The sequence below is a fragment of the Rutidosis leptorrhynchoides genome, chromosome 2 (assembly GCF_046630445.1).
Source record: "Rutidosis leptorrhynchoides isolate AG116_Rl617_1_P2 chromosome 2, CSIRO_AGI_Rlap_v1, whole genome shotgun sequence".
NCBI classification, from domain to species: Eukaryota; Viridiplantae; Streptophyta; class Magnoliopsida; order Asterales; family Asteraceae; genus Rutidosis; species Rutidosis leptorrhynchoides.
This window is the reverse complement of record NC_092334.1, coordinates 125,889,374-125,903,333: the sequence shown is the minus strand read 5'-3', so window position 1 is coordinate 125,903,333 and position 13,960 is coordinate 125,889,374. Positions and strand designations below refer to the sequence as shown.

Genomic DNA, 13,960 nt, shown 5'->3' with positions numbered 1-13,960 from the left:
TGCACGCCCAAAAATCCGGCCCTAGTTTGTTATTAAAAAAAGTTTAGAATTTGTTGTGTTTGCTTTCGTTGCTACATTATTTTGGAATATAATACAAAGCACAACAATGTTCACCACCATCAAAGGCTATTAGACTGTTTCCAACGCAGCGTCAGACTTCCCTCCGTCATCTGATTTGGCATTCGTTGACGCCTATAACACAACATCAAATCTGGCGCTAGGGGGCGTTAATTGGAAAGTTGACGGAAGAGTGAGGGAGCGTGAGGGAGAGAAGGGGTCAATCAGCATAAGAGAGAGATTATATTTTTGTTATTTATTAATTTTTTTCTACCCAATTTCAAATCATATTTTACCACATCGCCATATAAATATTTGATACAAAAATTTGACACAATAAGTTAACGAGGGCTAAATACAGTCACAGTTAAAAACCCAATTTTTCACCAAAAAGTGCACAAGTTAACTCTAACATCACAGTCAGTTAGGAATAGTCTTAGACATTTGATGGACAAGGTTTGTAGGTATATCGTAAGTAAATAGTAAATACTGATATGAACACCTTAGCATGTCGAGGGTAGTTAATCCACGGTGTATTTGCAATATGATGAGTGTGTTGTAACAGAGCCCTAATATATTATATATGTATGGTATATTATATATGTATGGTATATTATATATGTATGGAAAGCTTAGTTCTAGAATGGTAGTCATGTGTATTCTTTCCATAACTAACTCGCTATATTTTCATGTTTACTATGAACAAGAAAAGAATTATAGTTAGTTATAGACATGATCCAAATATGCGTGTAGACTCCTGCAATTTTGAATAATCATGGGCAAAGTGACGACGTACAATTATGCGCTCGCTTACGGAATGCGTGAAGATGTGGCGCAAAGCTTGCACGGTGCAAAGTTTTAAGGGACGAAATTATGCGCATGATTAGAAACATTATCAACAAATAACACACCAAACACCAAAAGCAGAAAAACTTTAAACATTCAAACGTGCACCTTCTGTGAGCCGCCAATGGTGAAGGCTGAACGGCGGCTCAGAGTGGAGAATGGCAAAAAAAGCACTCCAAACCGTATGCTCTAATTAGGCTGTCTAAGTTCTACAAGCAAATGGTAAATATACTTATGGCTTACATGTTTATGTTGGGTAATTACGGTCTCACTAATTCCCACCACCCAGCCCAACAATAATAGTAAAGAAATAAGAACAGCACACAACACAAGATTTAACGTGGGCCGCCAATGGTGAAGGCTGAACGGCGGCTCAGAGTGGAGAATGGCAAAAAAAGCACTCCAAACCGTATGCTCTAATTAGGCTGTCTAAGTTCTACAAGCAAATGGTAAATATACTTATGGCTTACATGTTTGTGTTGGGTAATTACGGTCTCACTAATTCCCACCACCCAGCCCAACAATAATAGTAAAGAAATAAGAACAGCACACAACACAAGATTTAACGTGGGAACTCCAAAACAGGAGAAAAACCACTGGCCCTCAAAGAGAGAAATACACTATATCACAAATTGTTACAATGATATAGACGACTCTCTTAAGCCAACTACACTCTCCAAAATATTTAACTAATACAACTCTCAAACAAAGGTAAGAAAGAAAGAAATAATCAAATACTTAAAATGTATTGATTGATGCAAATTGGAATGAAGACTTAGCCCTCCTTTTATAACCAAGTCACCTACCTCCAACTTTCTCCTCCCACCTATGTGGGATAACATCCTTCACAAAGTAACCATATCAATTTTTCTATCAAAAAATAAAACCAACAAATCTCCACCTTTTTGATAGAAAAAGATAACCATACTTCAACATTATAAGGATAACCGATATAGATGCTTCCTCGACGACAACTTCAAGATCCTCATCTTCATGCCGATGACATTATCTCCCAAAAGACAAAACTTGCATCTTCATCGAACATCGTCTAAACCGACAATCATTGTCATCACAGACAATCATAACTCTTAACAATAATTATCATACTCCACCATTAAGAGTATAGCACTTAGAATATCACATTCCAAGCATTTCACCTCAGCACATGTTGTTGAACAACCAGCTGAAACTTTATGGTGCAACTTCCCTGTTTGGCTTTCCCTGGAAGTTTCATCAGCTACAACATCAGTTTCCACCACACAACATGCATCAATGCCAAACCAATGCCCATGTGCAATTGTGAAACCGCTAACGAACATCTCTTTCCATGGTGGCGCGGACACACCATGAGGATGGTGTGACTTCAGAGGAATTCGTCACTCTCCGTAACAACGGAGACAATGTTAGCGTCTTTGGAGCCATTTGCCGGATTAGCTCCACCTGGACAATTAACCCTTACATGCCCAGTCTTCTCGCACCTCCAGCATACCAGATTCTTCCCAGAGTTTCTCTTTCGCCTATCCGAACACAACACTATCGTATCTCCTGATGACGAGACCCCGTTACCTTCCAGTCTTTTCTCCTCGGATAGGAGCTTGGTAGTAACGTCTTCAAACTTCAGAGTTTTCTTCCCATACATCAAAATAGGTTTCATGTGTTCATAAGACGATGATAAAGATAATATCAACCTCAAAGCTTTATCTTCATCATCCGTTTTAACTCCAATAGCCTCCATTTCTGAAACAATACCGTTAAGAATACTTAGATGATCTGAAATCTTTGAACCCCCATCCATACGCAGAGTATGAAATTGTTCTTTAAGACACAACCGATTTGAGATGCCCTTGCCCTGGTGCAACTGCTCTAGTTTAACCCAAAGCTCCTTTGCCGTTAATAACCCGTGCACATTTGCAAGCACGTTCTTTGCAAGACACAAACGAATCGCACTTGCTGCCCTCAAATCCATATCATCCCATTCTTCTTCATCGAACTTACTGCTAGAATCACTGCCGGGAACAAAGGTGGGTTTACCTTTCAATGCCTTGTGTAACCCGGACTGAATCAACACATCCTTGACTTGAACCTGCCATAAGCCAAAATTGATCATCCCATCAAATTTCTCTACATCAAACCTCATTGGACTGAACTTCGACATCGTATCCGTATCCTATAAACAACACTTTCTCTGATTTTGCTCACGTTTCGAATAGCCAAAAGATGTAGCAGGTAGCCAGGACCCTTTAAATCGGAAATCCACAACTCGCCACTAACAAATCCAACTATTACTACGAATCAGAAAAAATATTGTCTAACCAGATACCCTATACGATCAATAGAACTCGTTTCTGATGTGGACGATCCACTCCCGTGGCAACCACAGAGCATACTCCGACTCCTATAACCGAGACCCCCGTCAAACCTGACGCTCTGATACCAGTTGTTGGGTAATTACGGTCTCACTAATTCCCACCACCCAGCCCAACAATAATAGTAAAGAAATAAGAACAGCACACAACACAAGATTTAACGTGGAAACTCCAAAACAGGAGAAAAACCACCGGCCCCCAAAGAGAGAAATACACTATATCACAAATTGTTACAATGATATAGACGACTCTCTTAAGCCAACTACACTCTCCAAAATATTTAACTAATACAACTCTCAAACAAGGGTAAGAAAGAAAGAAATAATCAAATACTTAAAGTGTATTGATTGGTGCAAATTGGAATGAAGACTTAGCCCTCCTTTTATAACCAAGTCACCTACCTCCAACTTTCTCCTCCCACCTATGTGGGATAACATCCTTCACAAAGTAACCATATCAATTTTTCTATCAAAAAATAAAACCAACAGTTTGCTAGTGATTTCTGAAAGCAATAATGAATGACAAATAATGTATGACAAATTGAATTTATATTTATATTTATATTCATATTATCTATATATCTAATAGACAAAACCTTGTAGCACTATTCATCAATAGTAACCAGGGGTATTTTCGTCATTTCACTTTTTTTCGGTCTCCAACGATAAAAGAAGCAAATCTCATAAAAGAACTAACACTTCAATCTTACCAAAAGATGTCGGAAAAAATTCTTTTTCACCAAAAAAATCAATTAACTTTTTTTTCCTTTTCTTCCTCAACGATAAATGAGTCAACTTTCATAAAAAGAACAACTCTTCAATGCCACCAAAAGATGTCGAAAAACATTCTTTTTTACAAAATAGATTAACTAACTTAAAAAAAAAAAACGAATAGATGTCGAAAAAAATTCTTTTTTACAAAATAGATCAAGACTTTTTTTTAACTCACATTCAAAACGGAGCCCCCGGCGCGAATCGAGGGCTCCACAACTAGTACTATCTAATAACCAAAAATGATGAATAGTAACCAGGGGCGTTTTCGTCCTTTCACCTTTTTTTCCTTCCCATCTTCTTTTTTTTTCCAAAAAAAGCCCCCATACTTTGTTCAAATATTCAAATCGACCCCCCAAACAGGGGTTAAAGTGTCAAATACTCATTTCCATAAAAAAAAAAATCTTAAATAAACTCCACCCAAATATTCAACGAGCCATATCTTCTCGCTCGCAACGAGTTAAATTTTTCCGACACCATCGTTAAACTCGAAATAATTTTAGGAACACAATGTTACTAATTATACGCAAAACGGACGTTTTTTAAAAAATGCTAAATATTTGAGGTATTTTTCATACACGTTGATTTTGCGTTAAATTTTTAAAAGTCGACAATTCCATAGCGAAACGCGAGGATGCACATATATTGTTAATTTAGAATAACATTTAAATCTTTCACAGATTATACCTTTTAGTTCGACTCGAGTTGCGCTTCAACGACATCATCGTTAGCCACGAAATAATTTTACAAACTAAACGCAATAAAATACATTGAAAACCGAACCCCCGACGCGAAGCGAGGGTTCGAACACTAGTTGAATATCAATTAGCGAATCAAATGGATTGAAAGTCAGTAAGTACTAAGTACCCCATCATTTGCAAAATCAGCATTGTAATTATGTTAATGTGCTTTAAACTTTTTATAGGTGACAGAATCTTGACCTAAGGTAGTAAGGTATCAACATGCATTATGATATTTGTCGTAATTAACTAATTATAGTGATATTAACCAAGATCTCAACATCAGCTTATGAACATTTGCAAGAACTCACTAATCCTAAATCAGAGCTAACGAGTCAATAAAATTCACAAAGAAACAGTTAAAAAAACCGTCACAATCTCACCAAATTATCATGTCTAACTAATGTAACCTCTTGAAACCAACTGCGCCATGCGGATTTTTTCATCTTCACTGAGCCGATCATACATAAAGGAAAGTGGTGCCCTCCTACCAATCACAGACATAGTTTTGAGACGCTTGTCAACAGTTAGAGTAGATAAATCATTCATCTGAGTCATCACTTTGTCCATAAGATCAGTGGCTTCATTGACACTTAAAGTTGCTAATTTCTCAGTCAAAGTCTGCGCAAAATCACCAATCGCATTATTCTTTTTCTCCAATGACTCCTCACAACTTTTGCTTAAGTCACTCGCCTCATATTTTTTGCGTTTAAATCCCATAGTCTCATTGCTAATTTGGCCTCTTTCACCTTCAAGAACGTTTGTTTGAAAACCCCTTGATCTGTCATCACCAAAGATGATGCAAAGCTTGTCATAATAGGGAAATGGCTGACATCTCCAACGACCCACAATCTGATGAGTCTGCAAGCCATTTACAAACACACAATGAATCATGACTCATGATGTATCATCACTACTGAGATAAAGTATCAAAGTATGGCCTAGATCATGCCGAACATATTAATAAAAATTAAAATTAAAATAGAAATATAAGTAATTCTGATCCAACTCAATTATTGTAACATATCCATAGACCTTAAATGTGTTGGAAAACTTTACAGGGTTGAAGCCTAGACAACATAAGAAGTTCCCACGACTTATCTGGGTTTCTTATGATCTCAGTGATACATTGAACATATTATCAGATAATGGGTCAATTTGGGTACAATCGAACGACAGATGCTTATTGCTACACTAAATGTAAACTAGTTAAATACATTGAATTGTTAAGAAATAGCCCAAATTCAACCACTGCACTGTTTCTTTATGAAATAGAATCTAGAAGATTATTATGATATTAGCTTCTGTAATGGTAGTTAGAAAATAGAATTTGCAGGTCAATACCCATTTTGACCCTATACTTAAACTAATGAACTTGTCCACGTTCAACTTATAATGGCGCATATGACACATCGAGCATCATCCTTGAGATAGTCTAGGGATTCTTTGAATTGTTACATTCAAATCAGTCCTATTTAAGCTAACTAAGTTCCTCTATTACTATTACTACTGCACATGTGATGTGTTTATCATCTCCAAAAACGAACACAAATAAAGAAACAAATTTCTTCTAGTGTCGAGAAAACATACTTTGATGTATGCATCCCATACATGATCATCTGCAACAACACACGACTTCTTCGGGTCCCAACTGAATCCCCTTGTGGCCAAAATGCGTTGCACAATGCGAAAATTAGCTCTAATATGCATCATGATCTTTCTTAAACACCTGACTGACGTAAACAAATCTGGGCCTATCAACTGTCTCACTGCATGAACATACTCCATAGTAAACTCAGAACCTACAAACCTGCCTGATACTCGTAACTCATAAAGCGCGTCAACTAGAATTGCTCGTTTGTCTTTTGTCACATATTTTGTGTCTCCACCATAACTAAAACCCGGTTCTACATCTTTCATTTCTACAACGAACACGAGCCAACATCAATAACTATACGGCATTATAATGCATGTTTTTTAATATATAACTAGTACTAATATATAAATGCAACACACAATACTCTACATAAACTCCTTATATGGGGGCTAATTATTTATCATACGATACACAGTTTAGATTAAGCAAATAAAAATGTAAACAATTTTAATATACCGGTTAATTACATGTTTTGGTAATTCAATTGCTCTTGACTAGTCAAAATTTCCGTAATACAATAAAGGATTCATCTAAACGTATATGTTTAACAAAATAGTTCAAACATAAATGATCATTCGTGAAGATTTGAAGGCGATTATTAACAAGTTAGTGAGGTGATTATTAGCAAGTTACAACTAAATAATCATAGTCATATCTGAAAATCAAAACATAGCCATCAGGATATGTTAGTAAACTCCTACCATAAACCCTAATTATAATCTTACAGAGTGACACAACGAGAAAAATAGATTTAGATATTAGGCAGATTCATTATAACTAAAAAGGTGCAATTTCTTACCAAATGATGAAACTGAAAAATTAGGGCGAGAAATCGTGATTTGAAATAAGAAGATGAGATGTAAAGGGATTGAAATTAGGGAACAGTTTTGGGGCTTCAGTTTTGGAGAAAGAGTGGGGCGTATATGGTGAGATTTTATTATGCGAGGGATCCCCGTAGAGGCATGTTCATCATCCTCTCTTCCTCTTCCTCTCTAACTATTAAAATAAAGCCTATATTAGTTAATAATTTCAAAAAACTTCTTTCAAATTAAATCTCATCCCTTAAAAAAGTTGATCTAACGGCTAGGATTTATCTTAACTTGGATTAATCTAAGTTAAGATTAATTGTGTTTATCTATTTTACCCATCAACACTTAAACTGACAGCAGTTACTTACTCCTAAACCTAACAAGCTCTCAAAACCGTTCCCACTCAAAATTACTCATACTATCGTCAGTTTCTTTTTAACCCTAATTCACCACCACATTCAGCGATGGATTTCATCATAAATTAAATCGAACAATTTAGGGTTTCGATTCAAACAAAGTGTCGGTGGTGGGTTTCAACATTGGAACTTTCAAGATCGGACTTTGGCCTAATTTACTGGTTATCGGATTTTGCAGGGGACTGAAGGTATATCGATTTTAGTACATCATCTTCATTCTATTAATTTCATTAATAATTTTACTAATTTCAGTATATCATTTTCATATAAATATATGTTTACTAATTTCAGTGTATCAATTTCGCATTCAAAGGAGTAATCTGTCAAACATATTAACCACGAGCACCTATTTTTTTATTGTCGAATACGGACAATATGACCGGTGAAGTTGATGATGTTGTTTGCTGTGTTGGTGATTATTGGTGATTTGGATAAGAGTCTAGGTGAATTCGATGATGTTGTACATTTGCCTGAGCCGAGCCACATGTGTATTGAGGGTTAATCGACAAATATGGGTCTAAGGTGATAATGTCATTTACAATTTCTTTGTATTCTTTGTTTTGGTCGTTCATATCTCATTATACTAGGATATGTTTAATTATGTAGTTGCAGACACTTATCCTGTAGCAACACACACTGTTGGTGTTTCGCATGCTACTAACTTTGTTACCTCTTATGATACTGGGATATTAACTTCCAAAGGTATATTCAACTTTATAATCGAATTCTACTACATGAGTTTCAAGCAGTTATGTTGGTCACAACTTTTATGTGTGAGGTTTTAGTTGTTAATATCTCATTTATACTAGAACATATTGATTTATATAGTTGTAGCCATTGCTCCTATACCTCAGAAGGTATGTTTAACTTTGTATACCGCTTCATGCGCTTTGGGTGGTAATGTCGTTCTAAATTCTTTTGTGTTCGATAATTTAGTAGATCAGATTTCATTTATAAGTATTTTGCATTTTGTAGTTGTGGGCAGTCATTCTGTAGATACACCATCTGATGCCGTTGCGGATACCGCTAGGAATGTGTCCGCTAATGATACCCAAACATTAAACGCCGAAGGTACGTTTAACTTTGTAACATGAGTTTTTAAACAACTTTAGAGTTCAGGCAAAATAAGACGAAATGTTTCGATAGTCACAGCTGCTTGGTAAAAATAAATAAATTTTGACTATTGAAGTCAAATTAAACTCTATGAAGTCTTGGGGTGAGCATGAGTACCTAAATACCGATACCGAACCGATACCATACCGGTACCGTACCGAACCGGTACCATACCAAATATAGACGGTACGGTATTCGGTATTTAATTTTATGTGAATTTTAAATGCGGTACTTAGCGGTACGGTACCGGTATTTACCGGGTTTTTTACCGGAACCGAAAGGCTAATGGTTTTTAATGGCCCATACTTGATGTTATGTTTTGCCTATCAAATTATATGTTCTGTTAACAAAATGGGTCATATGATACCCAACTCATTTTGTTGCTAAAACACGAACGTTTCTGTTCAGTTTATTTGATTTTATTATATGATGTTAACTTTCTTTATAATTCAGTCAATGTAAATTACTATAATCACTATAGCTTGATAATTGTTTATGTTCAATGATCTTAATCGTTCTTTTTTATTTGTGTTGGGAGAGTAGAAAGTTGTCAGAAAATCAATGACACCCTCCATTATGAATTATAATTCAACATAAATCATAGTAGCATATGTTATACATTATGATGACAGCAGACAGTATCATGATGATACAATTTGCCCTAAACGGGCAATTTTTGATTCTCAAGTACCACTAATACATTAGATCAGACTCTCTTAACTTTTGTCATGCCATGGTAATATGTTAATTAAGGTATGACACTTTATTCGTAGCGATAATCACAACATGTACACGTTAACCTATTTCGGTACCAAACGAGTATAGTACCAATTTTTACCGTACCGATACCGGAACCGTACCGGTACCGAACCGATTATATCGGTACAGTATTCGGTACTCAAAATGTGATTAAAAAAAGTAGCGGTACCAACCGGTTCGGTACGGTTCGGTACCGGTATAGTACCACGCTCACCCCTAATGAAGTCTCACATTTATAGGAGTGTATATGCTTTAATGTGAGAAATCTGAACAGTGATCACATCGTGATGCAAGCATCTCAATGGTAACTTTGACACATTACAATGTGTAATGAATTTGATGTTCCAAAATAATGAAAAGGGAACTTTTTTTTAAATCAATCAAGCTTTAAGATCTTGGAAGTTGTCACAAATACTCTTATGGAATATACATATCACTTGTATCATGAATTTCCTAATTCCCTACAATTTACCAACCAAAATCCTTTCTTTTTGGAACCTGCTAATTCATATGATCCAGTTAGTCCATATTGAGCTTGATAACTTAAATGGTTATTTAATATATATAACGACCCTCATTTTTCCATTCTATATTTTTCCAATATTAAATGCCCAAACAATATAATCAAAACTTAATGATTAAACTTTAATCAACAATTGTTAAGTATTAAGAGTTAGAAAACATATTAATTAACTTTGTGCAATAATTGACAAGTTAATAAAAGATGAAAATAATAAACTGTTAGTCGACACTCACTGCTAATTAAAATTTATGCATTTATGTAATATTATAACTGATAACCTATAAGTAATAAATAAAAATTGACATTTATATAAATAATAAAACAATTGAGAACTAAATATATACAAGTCATGAATTAGTAAAAAGAAATAATACTTATCATGTAGTAAATGTAAAAATAATAATAGTAATAATAGTAATAATAATGAGACTAAAGAATCTTAAACAATTACATCCTTATGTTGACTAAAAATTAAAATAATATATATATAAACTAGTACCACCTATTGTTGACTAAAAATTATAAAATAAAATAAAATCATTAATTAGAACATCCTTATGTTGACTAACACTCTAATACTTGCACTATATAAACTCCTAGTTTCTCATTCACAAATCACACCAAAATCCTCTCTCAAAAACAATCTCTCCCTCTCCCTCTCTTGTGGTATTCGGATCTTCAAGCTTGTTCTTCGTGTTCTTCAAGAATCTTCAAGGAGTTCTTCAAGATTTTTAAGGCTTTGATCTTCCATCTTCATCGTGTTCATCTTTTCTTTGTTAATTATCTTGAATCTTCAAAGGTATAACATAAACCCTAAACTATTTACATAAACTTTAATCTTTGTTAATTCATATTCATATTATAAACTTGTTATCCATAAACACACCTAGATTTATATATACATATATACATGTAAAAAAAAAAATATATATATATATTTTTATATATACATATACATATTAAAACCTTAAACCCTAATACTACTTATACTAGTACTTAACATGTATATACTATTACTATTACTAGCACCTATAACCTACTACTTATATTGTAGCACACAAACATTTTGGGATATGTATTAGAGATGTATAGATCTTCGAACTTTCTTGACGAATGGTTTCTACGAGATTCTAGGCAGAGGGTTTGGACTTCCGATTTAAAGGGTCCTATGGCTCAAGCCCCTAGATCTAAATTAGCCATTCGAAGGGAAAGGGGTGATTGGAAGCTTATCTAATACGGCAAGTATCCTAAAATGGAAACACTCATAAAAGTAGAAACTCTCTAGTCATAGAAACTTAGTAAAATAAGAAACTTTCTAAAAATAGAAACTTTATAAAAATAGTAACTTACTAGGAATAGAAACTTAGTAAAACAAACTATACTTAAACACATACTTAAACTTAAACATGGGCAAAACACTTAACTACTCTTAAATGTCAATAGGTTGACTTTCCTGCTCACTCGTTCAACTCTCTATTCTGAGGAATAACTCTCTCTACTTACTAAGGTGAATTTCATAGCCCCACTTTTTACTATTTCATTACTGTTTTGAAACTAAGGGGTGAGACACATGCTTGCTTTTAAATTTTTAACATGCAATATTTTAATAACTGTTTTACAATATTTATATACGTGAATTTCATAGCCCCACTTTTTACTATTTCATTACTGTTTTGAAACTAAGGGGTGAGACACATGCTTGCTTTTAAATTTTTAACATGCAATATTTTAATAACTGTTTTACAATATTTATATACGTGAATTCATAGCCCCACTCTTTATTGCTAGCAAACTTATTTAACTTTTTGGGGTGAGACACATGCTGCTTTTACTATTTACAATTTAGACACAAGTACCAACTGCTAAAACTATGCTATACCCGGCTATGTCCGACTAAGTCCCTACAGTGATATTTTTAAGTGCTGCGGCATGCTTATTTATTGGGGGTAGGCCTATCGGGAGTAACGTCCCCGATACATTTGATGTTATCTTTGTATTGCTTGATAATGAAATTTAAACCGACAAGGACAGACACAACTTGTCATGGGGCAAACTTGAACGTTTAGTCTAAATATCACGCACTGGCATAACTTTTTGATCCTGCGGGAGATCAACCTTACAAATTAAATCTTGTGGTCTAAAACAAACGGTCAAAGTTATTTGTTAAACCTATGAACTTCACTCAACCTTTTGGTTGACACTTTAGCATGTTTTGTCTCAGGTGCTGTTTGATTCAAGCTCTTATACTTACTGTTTATGTGATGCTACTTGGACATAGGATCAAGAGATATCGCATTTATTACTTCTGCATGTGAACATTTCCATTATTGTTACTCCTATCATTGTAACTACGTTTCATTTTCCGCTGCGTGCTCAATAAAGTTTGTTTTATCATTTAGTATTGTTCTCGTATATTATAATATGTTGGTTGATTTGATATTAAGTCACATTTCACCCAGGCCCTAACTGGGGGTGTGACAGATTGGTATCAGAGCAAACCAGGCTGTTATAGAGAACCAGGATTGCATTTTTATGTGTGCCTTACTTGTTAGCTAGGGTGCCTTAGCAATCTAGGAAACTATAACCTTTCCTGCCTTAGACTTAAAGCACTTAGGATTGTCGTATAATCTTAACAATTATGCTTTAATAAACTTGACTCAAAGATTCTAATCAAGGTCTCTTTCCTAATGATAGGATGTCAAGCTCAAACGTTAACAAGCCCAACAAAGCAACTCACAACCCTACCACCGAAGTAGGTGTTAGACACTCTTCAACTTCGAGACCAGTTCGAAGTCCTCTTTATAGTCCTGCTTCACCACCGCTGAATTATAGCCCGAATACTATTTTAGATTCACATGGGTCTCCTCAATACTACCCAACTCCGAGAACCCAAGATAAGGGAAAACGGCATGAAGAAGTTGGTCCATCAAGGAAGAGAGCCCGATCTCCTTTTTATGATGGTCCTAAGTATGAAATCATGAGATTACGAAATGATACCGAGAGAAACATTGGAGGTCTACTTCGCCACATGGAAAGAGTGGATCGTCGAATGAAGAAACTTATGAAAGAAAACGTCGAGCTAAGAAAGGAGTTGCTGATGCTAAAGTGCGAGGAAGAACGCAACACTCGCTGGGGAAAGCAATCACTTGCTTACCTCAAGGAGGATGTTGATGTCCGAATGAAAATGGAGAAAGGTCGAGTCGACGAACAACTTGCCATAAGAGAGTACAACACTAATGCCGTAAACAGTCGTGTTACCAACCTTTATGACAACTTCGAGTATCTCTATGAGAAACAAAAGACGAAAAATGAGAAAGTTGAGGAGTTTATGAAGAAGGTTGGAGACGAAATATGAAGACTACTTCAATCTTAATATTTCCTAGTTATTTTTCCTATTTTCCATCTATGTAAAGGCTGTGCCTTAAACAATTTCTATTTCCGAATCGTGTAATAAAGGCTTATTTAATGCCTCGTTCTAATAATATAAAGTGTTTTATTAATATCATGCGATATCAATACTTTAGTTTATTCATACTTGTGATTACTCAAACTTATAACTTGTTAAACTTATCAAACATATGTTCACTTTTATGTAGTGACATCATGGTTCGTCCAGCTGCACCTACCGTTAACAACGTTGTGTTAACTACTGAGCAATTCCAACAGTTACTCGCTGCTGCCCAAGGCAACGCCCAAGCTAATCATGCTAATACTCAACCAAAACCTTGTTCCTACAAGGACTTTACAAACTGTCACCCTCCCGCTTTTAAGGGAAACGAAGAAGCTGTCGAACTAGTTCGTTGGTTCGAAAAGATGGAATCTATTTTCCGTATTTGCAACTGTGGTGATGATGATCGAGTAAAGTATGCCACTAGCTCGTTGGGTGGTAATGCTTTAACTTGGT

At 35.2% G+C, this 13,960-nt stretch overlaps 1 protein-coding gene across 1 annotated transcript; it reads right to left on the bottom strand.

Moving 5' to 3' along the window:
* Window positions 1-5,023: 5,023 nt before the first annotated feature.
* Window positions 5,024-6,690, bottom strand: LOC139891358 (uncharacterized). Its single transcript, XM_071874319.1, has 2 exons — window positions 6,370-6,690; window positions 5,024-5,640 (listed from the first exon to the last, which is right to left on the bottom strand). Exons 1-2 carry the CDS (start codon window positions 6,565-6,567, stop codon window positions 5,176-5,178), a joined length of 663 nt encoding a protein of 220 aa, XP_071730420.1. The 5' UTR covers window positions 6,568-6,690; the 3' UTR covers window positions 5,024-5,175.
* Window positions 6,691-13,960: the final 7,270 nt, after the last annotated feature.